The sequence below is a fragment of the Leguminivora glycinivorella genome, chromosome 15 (assembly GCF_023078275.1).
Source record: "Leguminivora glycinivorella isolate SPB_JAAS2020 chromosome 15, LegGlyc_1.1, whole genome shotgun sequence".
NCBI classification, from domain to species: Eukaryota; Metazoa; Arthropoda; class Insecta; order Lepidoptera; family Tortricidae; genus Leguminivora; species Leguminivora glycinivorella.
The window spans coordinates 13760597-13773922 of NC_062985.1; the positions used below are offsets into that span (position 1 = coordinate 13760597).

Genomic DNA, 13326 nt, shown 5'->3' on the forward strand with positions numbered 1-13326 from the left:
TTATTTTTGGTCAGACTGTAGTTGCAACATAACTTGGACGTGTGTCCGATTTTTTCCAGAAATCGTTCGAATAGAATTAAAAGTAGGTAGGTAAGTATGAATTTGGATAGAGAAGAGAAAAATTTCATTCTTAGACTACTCATTTCTCATTTCACAAAACATTACTTCATAAAGTAGTACCTATTTATATTAAATATCTAAGTATATAGGTATTAGAAAAAAGTTGGCCCATAAATAATGTGAGGTAAAAATGTACACTCCAATTACGGTAATTACGAGGGTGCACAGATTCAAAAAGTAGATAGATATATTAAAAACATACACCATATTTTTTGGTATACAGAAACTGTAGTTATGACCTTCCAATAATCATCAATATTTTAGACACTGATTTTCCTTCCGCACATTATCCTTATTATAACAATCCATACGTATTACATTAATTGCACACAAAGTGATTGAAACGAGACCACTGTACACATCGACCATGTTTCCCCGATCTTTTATATTATTATTTTGCTGTAAGTACTTTTCAAATCTCGATCGTCAGTCCGTTTTCATATTATCTGATCCGATATCGGACGTCGGAAAGATTTCAATGGAAAAAATCCAAGATGGCGCCTGTAATGTATGGGATATAGGTCCTACATTTATTTAAACTTTATTGCACAAAAGACAAACTGAATGTACAAAAGGCGAACTTAATGCCTCCTTATTATTTTAAAATAAGATTCAGTATATTAGTGTTTTGAAGTGTTAGAATTCGATACGTGGTGTGGTATTTTCATGTCAGACATTGTGTGAATGAGTTTAGCATGTTTTATATTAAACCTTCATAATTGAATAATGTGACGCATCTGGGTCCGCTACTTATACATATAGATATAGCATTAAGTAGGTTGTGCTCGAGATAAGTATTTAGTGAATTTTTTCTTTGTGTTTCGGTAGTTTAAGGTTTATTTTTTCTGCAGTATTTTTATTTGAAGCAACGGGACAGGCAACGGATGATTTTGACTACTTTGAGGTCACAACATCGGTAGAAGCGCTTACCACGGAGTCACCCAACGTGACAGAGGAAATAAAACCATCATGCAAGTATGTAATATAACATATAATATACCTAAAATATGACATAAGAAGTATAATAACATAACCGGCTGGTTTGACGACCGGTCTGGCCTAGCGGATAGTGACCCTGCCTGCTAAGCCGCGGTCCCGGGTTGGAATCCCGGTAAGGGCATTTATTTGTGTGATGAGCACAGATATTCCTGAGATGGATGTTTTCTATGTATATTATGTATATATATCGTTGTCTGAGTAGCCACAATACAAGCCTTCTTGAGCTTACCGTGGGGCTCAGTCAATCTGTGTAAGAAAAATGTCCTATAATATTTATTTATTTATAACCAATTGCAGCAACTAGCCGAAAACCGACTCATATTGCGTGGTGTTTGTCCATAAGTCCAAGCATGATCATGCCAGGTTTTCTTTTTTAAAAAAGAAACATAATATATGAGGCGCCATAATAAGCAGGCCTCCAAGGCCCGCCCACTTGGGGGAGCATAATATGCGTCAACATCTACCTGCAGGGCAAGCATGCTGCAGGGCAAGCACATGATTGGTGCGACAGTATCTCACCGCTTTTTCACCGCAGATCTAACTGTATTTATGACGTAGGTATAGACGTGTAGACGATCATATGCTAGCCCTTTGTTGAGCTATACATCTGCAAGTGACAGTGACATTTTGATTATACTTAAGAGTTAAGACATCAGAATAACACTATTATATTAATAGGTTTAAAATATCTTTATTAACATGAACATATTTACATAATTATATAAGAAACTAAGACTAAACTTAAAAGCTAGCTTATGTCTAAAGTAAGCCCTTGAGGCATTGTACATACAACATACACAGGTACATACAATCACGCATGTGTCCCATGAAGGGGTAGGCAGAGCACATGAAACTACTCGTTTCAGTGCCACTCTTGGCAAATAAGGGGTTGAAAGAAAACGAAAATTGTGACATTGCAGTGACAGGTTGCCAGCCTCTCGCCTACGCCACAATTTAACCCATATCCCACAGTCGCCTTCTACGGCACCCACGGGAAGAAACGGGGTGGTGAAATTCTTAACCCGCCACCACACGGGCAATTGAGGCATTGTACCAAGGATTAATTACTTATTTTCTAATATTGCGTCGCATTTCTACAGTGAAGGCCAGTGGCAGTGTGAGAATGGTGACTGTATCTCCGACGCAACGCTATGTGACGGTTTCATCAACTGCAAGGATGCATCCGACGAGTATAGGAAGACTTGTAACGGTACAGATTCGTAAGTACTAGTCATCAAAGTCGTGTGTAGCTACCTTCTTCTTGTCCAAAGTTCATCCTCTCCTAATCCCATTATTTGGGGTAGGGTCTCGTCACTGTCCTGCGCCAAGTCCTATTATAAAAAAAAATACCATTCCCACCATGCCTAATAAGTAATGGAATATAATTACGAGTCTTCAAAAAATTGTTATTGCGATCTCAAAGGTTGGCAAAACATTAGTGTTGTAGTTAGATAGATAAATAACTTTATTCGTATCCACAACACAACATATAAAGACTTAAAATAAGCAGGAAAAAAGAAATGTGAGTACACCGCTTAACTTAACTAACCAAAGAAAAAAGAAACAACATTATAAAGAAACATGTGTTGGCGCTTCTCTGATAAGCATACGTTCATGAACGAAGATGACTGCTTTCCATCAGGCGTACGCGGCTCGTCTGTTTTTTTACTGCCTAATACATTGAAATAAATCCAGTATGATAGGTGATTCCCCAATTCATAATTAACGATAAAAACTGTTAATTAAAAGGCCCTACGATATTCGTATTTGAATAACAATCTACTATTTATTTTACAGGAGACCCTTGTTCGGACTACTTCTCCACTGCATGTCCTGGTCAGAAAACCACGAGGTGTGCCCTCAAATCTGCCACGACGCACCTGAGTTTTGTTACTACGCTCTAATCGCTGAAAATGAAAAGAAGTAAGATATTTTTTTAAATTATACATATTTACTAAGAAGTAGACAGACAAATTAAGCTATCTAAATTTAGTAAGTACAACGGCATATTATGTCATTTTTCTCAGTAATCACTTTATGTGTTGTACATACTTCATACTTCATACTTCATACTTATTTATTCATAAAGCCAATTTACATGTCAACATTATAATATAAACTTAAAATTAGAAACAAAACTTACAGTTCCATGTACCTAGTTTAAATAAAGTTAGTTAATTAAGTACAACATATATTCATTAAGTTATTAATTAGATTTTTTTTACATTTTTTACATGCCACATTAAACAGACACTGACTTTGTAAGCACCAGGAATTCCCCGTAGGTGTAGAGCGGGTGTTCGACAAGCCACTTTTTTAATCGGTACTTAAAGTTGCACAAACTTGGCGCTTCTGTTATATTTGTTGGGAGGCTATTGTATACGGTAGGTCCCATTATATGCGTCAGTTTATTTGATTTTTTTAATTTCCTACTAATACCTACAAGTTTTGTGGCGTTACGTGTATTATAACTAGAACCTGACCCTTTAGTTTTAAAAGAGTCTAAGTTTCTTCTTACGTATATAGCTACTTGCATGATAATAATTGCCGGCAGTGTAAGGATATTGAGTTTTTTGAAGAGGTCTTTTGCCGGGGTATCGGTAGGCACTCGCGCAATGATCCTGACGGCGCGTTTCTGCATTCTAAATACTCTTTCCCATTGTGCACAGCGCCCCCAAAGCTCCACGCCATACTGTATCAACGCGTGTACCGTGGCAAAATAACAGGACCGGGCTACCTCTGGAGTTACTGTTTTCGCGACACGAGCTAAGGCAAAGCAAGCACTTCCCAACTTGCTACATAACCTGTCGACGTGCAGGTCCCATTTTAAGCCCTGATCAATTTGGAATCCTAGAAAGGTGGTGCAGGTTGTTTGTTGGAGTATATTTACATCAATCTGGACTCTAAGTGGCCTCATAATTCTGCCAGTCAAATTGAAGTGCAAGAAGTGAGTCTTTTTTAAATTCAGGGCAAGCCCGTTACAAACAAACCACCGCGATAGCTGTGCTACCGTTGTGTTCAGTTCGCACTCTATACCATCAAGAGTAGGCGCTGTAACAATAGCAGCTATGTCATCAGCGTACATTAGAATTTCGGCTGCATGAATTGACTCTGGTAGGTCATTGAGAAGTAGGGAAAAGAGAATATTAGATACGGACGAGCCTTGCGCGACACCCATTGTTACTTCTAAGGGATCCGATCTTATTTTCCCACCGTCACTAACTGTTATTTGGGACCTTTCTTTGAGTAGGCTAGTAAACAGAGCCAGCGATGAGCCACTAATGCCGTAGTGCTGCAGCTTCGCTTCTAGTAGAGCATGGTCGGCCACATCGAAGGCCTTGGAGAGGTCACAGCACACAATTGCTACTTGCAGTTGACTCTCCTTGGCGGCCATGATACGCCGGATTAGTTCTCGAGTTAGAGAAGTCGTCGAGTGTCCAGGGCGGTACGCATATTGTCGTTCAGACAGCGCACTCGTATCGACCAAGAAGTTGGAGAGACGGTTACTCAGGCCACTCTCGAGAACTTTTGATACTGCAGGGATGATAGAAATAGGCCGGTATCCATCTATGTCCGCTCTCTTTCCTTTACCCTTAAAGATCGGAGCAACTTTGCTGGTTTTTAACAAGGAGGGCATAACGCCTTCCTCTATGCAGCGGTTGAAGAGTTCCGACATAGCAAACGCGAGCGGTATTGGGGCTAGTCGTAAAAGCTTCATGCTTATGCCAAACACATCAGTCGAGGCTTTTGGTCGTATTTTTGAGGATATAAGACGATGAACCTCATCTGCAGTAAATGGCTGAAGGACTAGGGTCTCTTTCGTAGCAGGCCGAGCAGCACGCAGTTCGCGTATCGCACGAGCAACATCCGCACGCGGAGCCCCGCACGCCATTGCAGCACTCAGAAACCTACAGTTAATCGCATTCATGGCGTGTTTTTTGCTAGGAAATGCTACCCCGTTATCATCTAAAATAACATCAGCGACATCCAACACGGGGCTGTTATTTTTACCGCGTTCCTTGTTTATTACTGACCACAAGGCTTTCGATACATTATCACTTGATTTGATTATTTTATTGTAGTGACTTGATTTGCAGTTTTTCATTAAACTACTATAGCATATACAATACAATACAATACAATACAATACAATAGTTTATTGATAACGCCAAGTTACATGTCAGTTGATGTCAGGTATAAACATTTGATTATAATTGTTTAAAAATACATTGGACATTACATTAATGAAGTATTTGATTCACATACACAGTAATAATTGAATAGAAATTATACAGTAGGTAGTTCGTAAAACTCATTTACGGAATAAAAACTATGACAGAGAAGCCACTTCCGTAATCTAGCTTTGAAGACCACCGTAGAAGTTGCACTATTTGTTATTTGGTTAGGTAGTCTGTTATATATTGACGCGCCCGAGATGTATACCGACCTTTCCGATTTTCGTAGTTTATGAGCGGGGGTGACTAGTTGATGAGCGAGTTTGTTGCTACGCATTGCGCGGGATATGTTCACACCCCGGCGTCTAAACGTTTCGCAGTTTTTATGTGTAAAGAGAGCTATTTGGAAGATGTATTCGCAGGCAAGTGGTAAGATGTTCAACTCTCGGAATAACTCTCTGCACGAAGTGTCCCCAGGCACGCCCGCGATGGCCCGAATCGCCTTTTTCTGCATCCTGAAGACGCGATCGGCGTCAGCAGCCCGCGCCCAGTGCTCAACGCCGTAGGTGATGAGGCTATGGATGGTCGCGAAGTAACATGACAACACGACGCTGCGAGAAGCGGTGCCTGCAAGACGACCCAGTGCGAAACATGCACGACCAAGCCTAGAGCACATGCCGTCTATATGATGGTCCCATGTGAGACCGCTATCAATCTGGAAACCTAGTAGTTTCGCCGATTGTACCATTTGTAACGCAGTTTGTTCAGCATTGACTGAGTACGACGGTGGTGCCGTGCCGTTGAGCTGGAATGAAAGGTAACACGTTTTGTCTCTATTCAAGGCCAAGCCGTTCTGCCGAAACCATGCCTCAAGCCTCCGTACTACGGAGTTTAATTTGCATTCCAGTTCTCGTGTGGTCGGCGCAGTGACTATGGCCGCCACGTCGTCAGCATACATGTAAATCTCCGCATCGGATATTGCAGTAGGCAGGTCATTGAGTAGTAGACTAAACAATGTATTCGACAGACACGAGCCCTGTGGTACGCCGATCTCATTCGTCATCTCACATGATTTGATGCTCCCGTTAACTGCAACGACGACTTGCGAGCGCTGTGACATGAAAGATGTCAGTAGGGACAGGACCGGACCGCGGACACCGTAGAACCTCAGTTTGTTGGCTATAAGCTGGTGGTCTGCGGTGTCGAACGCGCGCGAGAGGTCGCAGCATAGCAGTGCTACCTGCTGGCCAGCCTCGCGCGCGCTCAGCACGCGCCACAGCACTTCGCGCACCAGGTCGGTGGTGGCACGCCCGCTCCTATATGCATACTGTCTCTCCGTCATTATATTGCGTTGCTCGATAAAAGAAAGGAGTCTTTTATTTAAACCTACCTCTAGCACTTTACTGATGGCAGGGACCAGGGATATCGGTCTGTACGATTTCATATCGGACTTCTTCCCTTTACCTTTATAAAGAGGTGATATTTTAACTCTTTTCAGGGGCGTAGGGTACGTACCTTCCTTGATACAGGCGTTAAATAGGTAGGCTACTATTGGTGCGATAGGTTGGGCGACTGATCGAAGTAGGTTAGGTGATAGGCCGTAGACGTCTGCACTGTTTTTTGGAGATAGGTATGTGTTTGTTTAATAGTAACACTATTTCTCCTGGAGTGAAAAGAATTAGCCTCAGCGATGCATCGACCTCAGGCGCGGCGGCCAGCAGCGCGCGCGCGCGCGCGTCACGTCAGCCGGCGGCGCGCCGCACATGCTGGCGGCCATCGTGAATTCTATGTTCATCGCATCGAGATCGACCAATGCCTCCTTAGAAACGAACTCCTTCCCGTCGGTGTCTCGCAGCAAATCTGTAAAGTCAACCCTCGCGCGGTCTCGCCTTCCTAGTTCCGTAGATATTATATTCCACATACATTTAGATTTGTTTGTGTGGTCGCGGATCATATCAGAGTAGTATTTTGTTCGTTTGTCCTTGAGCATTGCATTATATTTTTTAGTGTAAAGTTCGGCGGTACTGATGAGCTCTGCGTTGTCCGGGAATATTGTTTTCATATGCAGTATATCAAAGAGTAGGTTTTTACAATTTAAAAGATCGTTGTCAATCCAGGTATTGCAATTTTTTAAATAAGGTTGTTTTTTAATGGGAAAACATATGTTAAATTTGTTGACTATAATGTTTAATAATGATATTGCAAGTACGTTACAATCGCTCCCGGACCGTTCTACCACCTCAGGCCAGTCTATAGATTCGAGTGCAGATACAAAATTATTTTTATTAGCGTTGGTAATCGACCGTCGTTCGACAAACTTCGGCAAAGGTGCCGAGGTACGCGTCAATCGCACACACTGCGCGTCGTGGTCGCTGAGGTGCGTCGCGGCGCTCGCGACGCTCGCCACGCGCTGTTGGGGGAGGTTTGTGTAGACATGGTCCAGTAGCGTTGCGGAATCACCCGCCACCCGCGTCGCGAAATCGACCAACTGATAGAAATTATGTCTAGATAAAGTGTCGACTAATTCTTTTTGCGATTTCGAATTTTTAAACAAATTAATGTTGATGTCACCCATAATGACTGTGTCAAGGCCATCATTACATATTTTAGTGAGTAATTTATCAAATTGTTTCAAATAAGCCATATCGTCAGTTTGATTCGAGTGATATATCCCTACTATCAATATATTTTCTGTGACAAGTTGTACGGCACAGACGTCAAATAGTTGTTCTATCGCTAAATCACAATAGTCTTGTTTGTTTACTACCTTAATGCCGGTACGAACGTATATGCAACTTCCACCGTGGCCCACCGCTGACCTACAGAAATGGGAAATTAAGTTAAAGTTATTAAGTGTTACCGATACCAATTCCTGGCTCTGAAGCCAATGTTCGGAGATAATAAGCAAATCACAAAATAACTCCTTTGTTAGTAGCACTTCCAACTTTTTGGTTTTGTTATTTAAACACCTAATGTTCTGGTGGCATAAGATTAAGTGGTCTCTGTTATTGTCAGCGGTCTGATTTCTGCTCGACGACGACGGCGGCGGCGGTGGTGGCGTCGGTGTCGGCGTCGCGATGCCGGCGGCTGGACGCGGCCCCCGCGCGCCCGGCGCCGTGCCGAAACCACTCGCTAACTTCGGTACCGAGTGGCCAATTCTCCGCTAGCATAAAATACTCAAATAAGCTGCACGGCACAGTAATTGAGAAGGATGCGTAATGTTTATGTGACAATTTTAATTTATTGGCATGATAGTCGCCTGGTTGTTTTTTATTCATAAAATGTATAATAGACTCCGGCGTCGTGTCGGGCTTGAAAAAGCAAGCGTGTAGTTTACGCACTCGCTCAACGGTCTTTAATTCGTCATCTATACAACCCTTGCCGGTTATGACGGCTCGTTTCGGTGGATTTGATTTCTGTCTGAAAGTTTGCCATCCGTCATTGTCGCTACGCGTCTGGGGCTTTTTTACATTCAGCTGGACAGGAGCCATCGGTTTCGCTGGCGGTGGCCTACTCAGTGGTGTAACAGCTGGCGCGGTAGGCCGCTGATTGGAGCGCGGACAGCGCTGCGGTGGCGCGGAGACGAGCGCTGCGTAGCTCGGCGCGGGGACCTGCGCGACCGGAGTGGGGGTTGTCGCTGTGTGCGTTATCGCTTCACCTGTACGCTCATTACTTGCGAGACTTGTTTTTGTCAATTTAGGTGTGCTCTCCACTGACGATGACGTTTTGTCGTTTGTGCTTCGGACCGGTAATTCGGATATGATGCTACCTCCGTCATTAGATTTTGCTTCTAGTTTCGCTTCGAACTTATCGATTTTGTCTTCTAGTTTCTTCAATTCTTTCACCACTAGTGTAAACTTTTGTTCCATAGGAGTTATGTACTTCACTAACAGTTTTTCAAGTGAATCTAGTGTCGATTTCGCCATATTACACGGTGTAACTTTTATTTATTTCGCGAAGCAAGTTACAGTGACCGACCGTTACAAGTGCGCTACACCGAAAAAAAAACGACCCACCGTGTAATACATTCGTCCTACAATAACATGATATTAATTTGTAACCTTCTAAATGTACACAACTTAGTTTCGGTAACGTAAGCCAGTGTTCGGTGACCCCCAAGATGTCGCACTTCAGGTCGCTTTGCAATAACACTTCCAGGCGTAATGTTTTATTCTGGAGAGCTGCTATATTTTAGTGACATACAGTTATTATGTGAGGTCTAGTACAATTGGGGTTATTCTTTATCAAAGCGTGGCTGTTGCTGCTCGTTGTTCCTGGTGGTACTGGTTGCAGCCTGTTTGCCTTTACGCTGGTGTCTACGGGGACCGCTAGGCGAGCGGTGCTGGTGTTGCTGGTGGGAGGGCGCGCCCGGCGCGCCCACCGCTGGCTCGAAACCACTCACTTACCACTGTTCCAGTCGGCCAGATATCTAGGGACATGATTTCGTCAAACTTGCTACAGGACACAGTTATTGCAAACGATGCGTAGTGATCGTGTTTCAGATGTAGTTTGTTAACTGTGCTACTAGTATAACCGGTTTTGCGCGCAATGTAGGAACGAATAGCATCCGGTGTTGTGCTGGTCTTAAAAAAACAGGCATGTATTTTTTTAACGCGTTCAGTTGTTTGTACTTCTACGTCCATAGGGCCAGTTCCTGTGACGGCGATCCGTTTCGGTTTCTGTGTCATACGACCATTTTTATATAGAACAGTCTGAAATTCGTCGTTTGTATCTGTATTGTTGCTCTCGAGGGTTGAGACGTCAGGCTCTCGTGATCTGTTTTCGCTGGTAGCGCTTGATTTAACTCTACCTCCGCTGAGCGCCGCAGTTGAGCTAATATTTGGGTCCGGTCCATACCTTACCTACTTTTTAGTTATCATTTATTTATCCTTAATAATTTATAACTTAATGTTATTCCAAACAGCAATAACGTTTTTTAACTGCTCCACAAGAGACTTTCAACCTTAATATTACTTTTACTGACATTTTTTTAACTAAATTATCAATGACCATAAACTTTTCCTTTTATTATTTTTGGTAATTTATTAATTATTTTTGGTTACTTTTAGGGACTCAGGTTTATGCGTTTTGCCGGAGTATCCGGAGCATGGTTATTACAAAATAGTAACATCCAAGAATGAAAACTCTTCAACTTCAAACGCCTTCCGTCTGAAATATGGCTGCGAGAAACCATTTGTATTTGTGGAGAAAACAAAACACGAATGCATTGATGGCCACTGGCACAATAATGACGACAACCGGTATTGCTCAGGTATATAGTTATGAACTCCTAAAGGCTTCCAGCTTGTTAGTTCTTAGATGCTGTCACTTTTTAGATCTAACTGCCACGCCGGTCCTGTGCGGCGAACTGATCATCAGTAAATGTCTTAAAATGTTATTCGAATCACAACTATAAATGCATTTATATATCGATAACTACTGCACGCCCAACTAGGCGATGTCACTGTCAATTTCCCAAACTGAGTCACAGCTGTTCAGTTGCTGGTTGGACGTCCTATTAATAGCGAAAATAATACTTTTAATTATTAATTTTTAATAATATTTTATTTAGAAAATTTACATTGTCAGCACCCGCGTACACGCTATTACTGATTCTGCATCGTAAAATTACAATTTAGCTACAGTCAGGCATCCAATTAACAACTTCATTTCTATGATTACAGAGGCTTGCGAACTAAATTCGTACAAGAACGACAGTTTTATTTTTTCATGCGCAAAGGATGTAGATGGAAACGATACATGCCTAGACTTCGTGGCCATCAACACCACCGTTACAGTAACTAAGGCGTATGAAGATCCCGAAGACCAGGAGCCACAGAGAAAGAGAGTATCCGTGGAATTGTTCTGTCCACCTAATACCAAGAAAATCGATATATCAACGGGTTGTGTCGATGGTAAAGATTCAGTTTTAAAATTCCCTCAGAGTGTTGGACCATTTTTAGGGTTCCGTAGTCAACTAGGAACCCTTATAGTTTCGCCATGTCTGTCTGTCTGTCTGTCCGTCCGTCTGTCCGTCCGTCCGTCCGTCCGTCCGCGGATAATCTCAGTAACCGTTAGCACTAGAAAGCTGAAATTTGGTACCAATATGTATGTCAATCACGCCAACAAAGTGCAAAAATAAAAAATGGAAAAAATGTTTTATTAGGGTACCCCCCCTACATGTAAAGTGGGGGCTGATATTTTTTTTCATTCCAAGCCCAACGTGTGATATATTGTTGGATAGGTATTTAAAAATGAGTAAGGGTTTACTCAGATCGTTTTTTGATAATATGAATATTTTCGGAAATAATCGCTCCTAAAGGAAAAAAAGTGCGTACCCCCCCCCCCCTCTAACTTTTGAACCATGTTTAAAAAATATGAAAAAAATCACAAAAGTATAACTTTATAAAGACTTTCTAGGAAAATTGTTTTGAACTTAATAGGTTCAGTAGTTTTTGAGAAAAATACGGAAAGCTACGGAACCCTACACTGAGCGTGGCCCGACACGCTCTTGGCCGGTTTTTTAAATTACCAACGTTTTTTGTTTCATTGCCGGCAACTCATTACATATTTATACTCGTATATGCATTTCTCATATTTTTTTAAGTGTCTTGAAAGATTAGATGCACTATTATTATGACAACCGGACCGGCACTGTGTAAATGGGTCCTTATTCTCAAAATAGATAGTATGCAATTTTATGTGCGTTAAAGGCAGTGAGTAATATGTAGCTGGTTTAATTTACATGGTTAAAATTAAAATGCTGGCGAATGTTCAAATAGTACGTGAAGATGCATGCATTAAATGTTTTTTTTTTTATCTATTTCATTACAGAAGTGGACAAAAGGCAGCAGGCATTTGAAAGCCCAACCATGACAAAGATGACCCAATATGAGGCTGATTTCAACAAGTTCAAGAACAATGACACTTCCAGTGATTTCCAGGAATTGGTGGAGAAGTTCAAAGAGTTTGAGAAGGTGGTCCGGAGAGAGTTGGACGAGATGCATGAAATGGCCGACAAATGTGATATTTCACTAGATTTGTTGCTGTCGCATCTGCAGAGAAAGAAAGCAGAACAGGGGATAGAAAATTAGTATGAGAAAAAATGTGTTTTTGAAATTTGTCTAACTCTAAGTAAGACCCATTCTATAACTAGTTTAGCTTAAAGGCCCTAGTAGACGTGCCCAGTTCTAGTAGTTAAAACGAAACAGACATTACAGATGGCCTGGGAGAAGGTCACTCAAAACAGGAGTCGTATGATTCGAGGATCACATGTTTAAAAGAAGTAAGAGACAGATGAAACATTCAAATCGCGATAGCAACTCAATTAAGGAAATTGTCAGTTACTTATCTCGCATCTAGTTTACTAAGCGGATGCCGGGTTCAAAATTCAACTGGGAAAGAGCTAGGTCTAGGAATATTTACAATTTAGATACTGTGCACGTACCGTGGAAGGGGCCGAGGTGGCTCAAAGACCATCGCGTTATAACGGAACTGTCGGATCGTTTAAGCCGGGTTTCAATTACGGGGAACTTGTCCAACGGGTAATTAATGTTCTTGATTAAAACTTACTGTTCGCGCCTGCGCGGGTGCTTACAACTAATTCACTGAATATTGGATAGTGTCTAAGTTACTAAGACTCTCGACTTAGTAGTTAAGAAGTTTTTCTTTTCGCAAGAAATCCGAACTTTAAATAAAAAAGACTACAAAACCAAACTATTTACATTTTTTTTTATATATTATGGACTGATCGGCGATTGACCCTAGTCACACCTGATGGGAAGTGAAGACAGAGTCTAAGATGAAGCTCACCGATTCAGTAATAGCCTATTCACTCTTAGTTTAAAGAGTTTTTGGTTTAATACAAAAGATTATGACCACCCATTTAACATTGTTGCATATATACCATTGTATCTGTGTTTGACACCTACTTTGTTCTTTAACTATATCACCATAAAATTATGAAGTACGTTATGCAGTTTTACCTTAAAATTTATGTAAATCATTTAAAATATATGAAAGGAAACCCACA

The 13326-nt window shown here is 41.5% G+C and overlaps 1 protein-coding gene across 1 annotated transcript; it reads left to right on the plus strand.

The window, feature by feature from the left end:
• The first annotated feature begins 473 nt into the window (after positions 1-473).
• On the plus strand, positions 474-12412 carry LOC125233978. Its single transcript, XM_048140157.1, has 7 exons — positions 474-521; positions 972-1095; positions 2220-2339; positions 2917-3042; positions 10364-10566; positions 10979-11209; positions 12129-12412. The coding sequence occupies exons 1-7, from the start codon at positions 488-490 to the stop codon at positions 12386-12388; spliced, it is 1098 nt and encodes a 365-aa protein (XP_047996114.1). The 5' UTR covers positions 474-487; the 3' UTR covers positions 12389-12412.
• Positions 12413-13326: the final 914 nt, after the last annotated feature.

Coding starts and splice junctions, on each gene's coding strand:
- LOC125233978 (XM_048140157.1), top strand. CDS start 488: ATGTTTCCCCGATCTTTTATATTATTATTTTGCT. Junction 522..971: donor TTTTATATTATTATTTTGCT/GTAAGTACTTTT, acceptor TTTTTTCTGCAG/TATTTTTATTTGAAGCAACG. Junction 1,096..2,219: donor GAAATAAAACCATCATGCAA/GTATGTAATATA, acceptor GCATTTCTACAG/TGAAGGCCAGTGGCAGTGTG.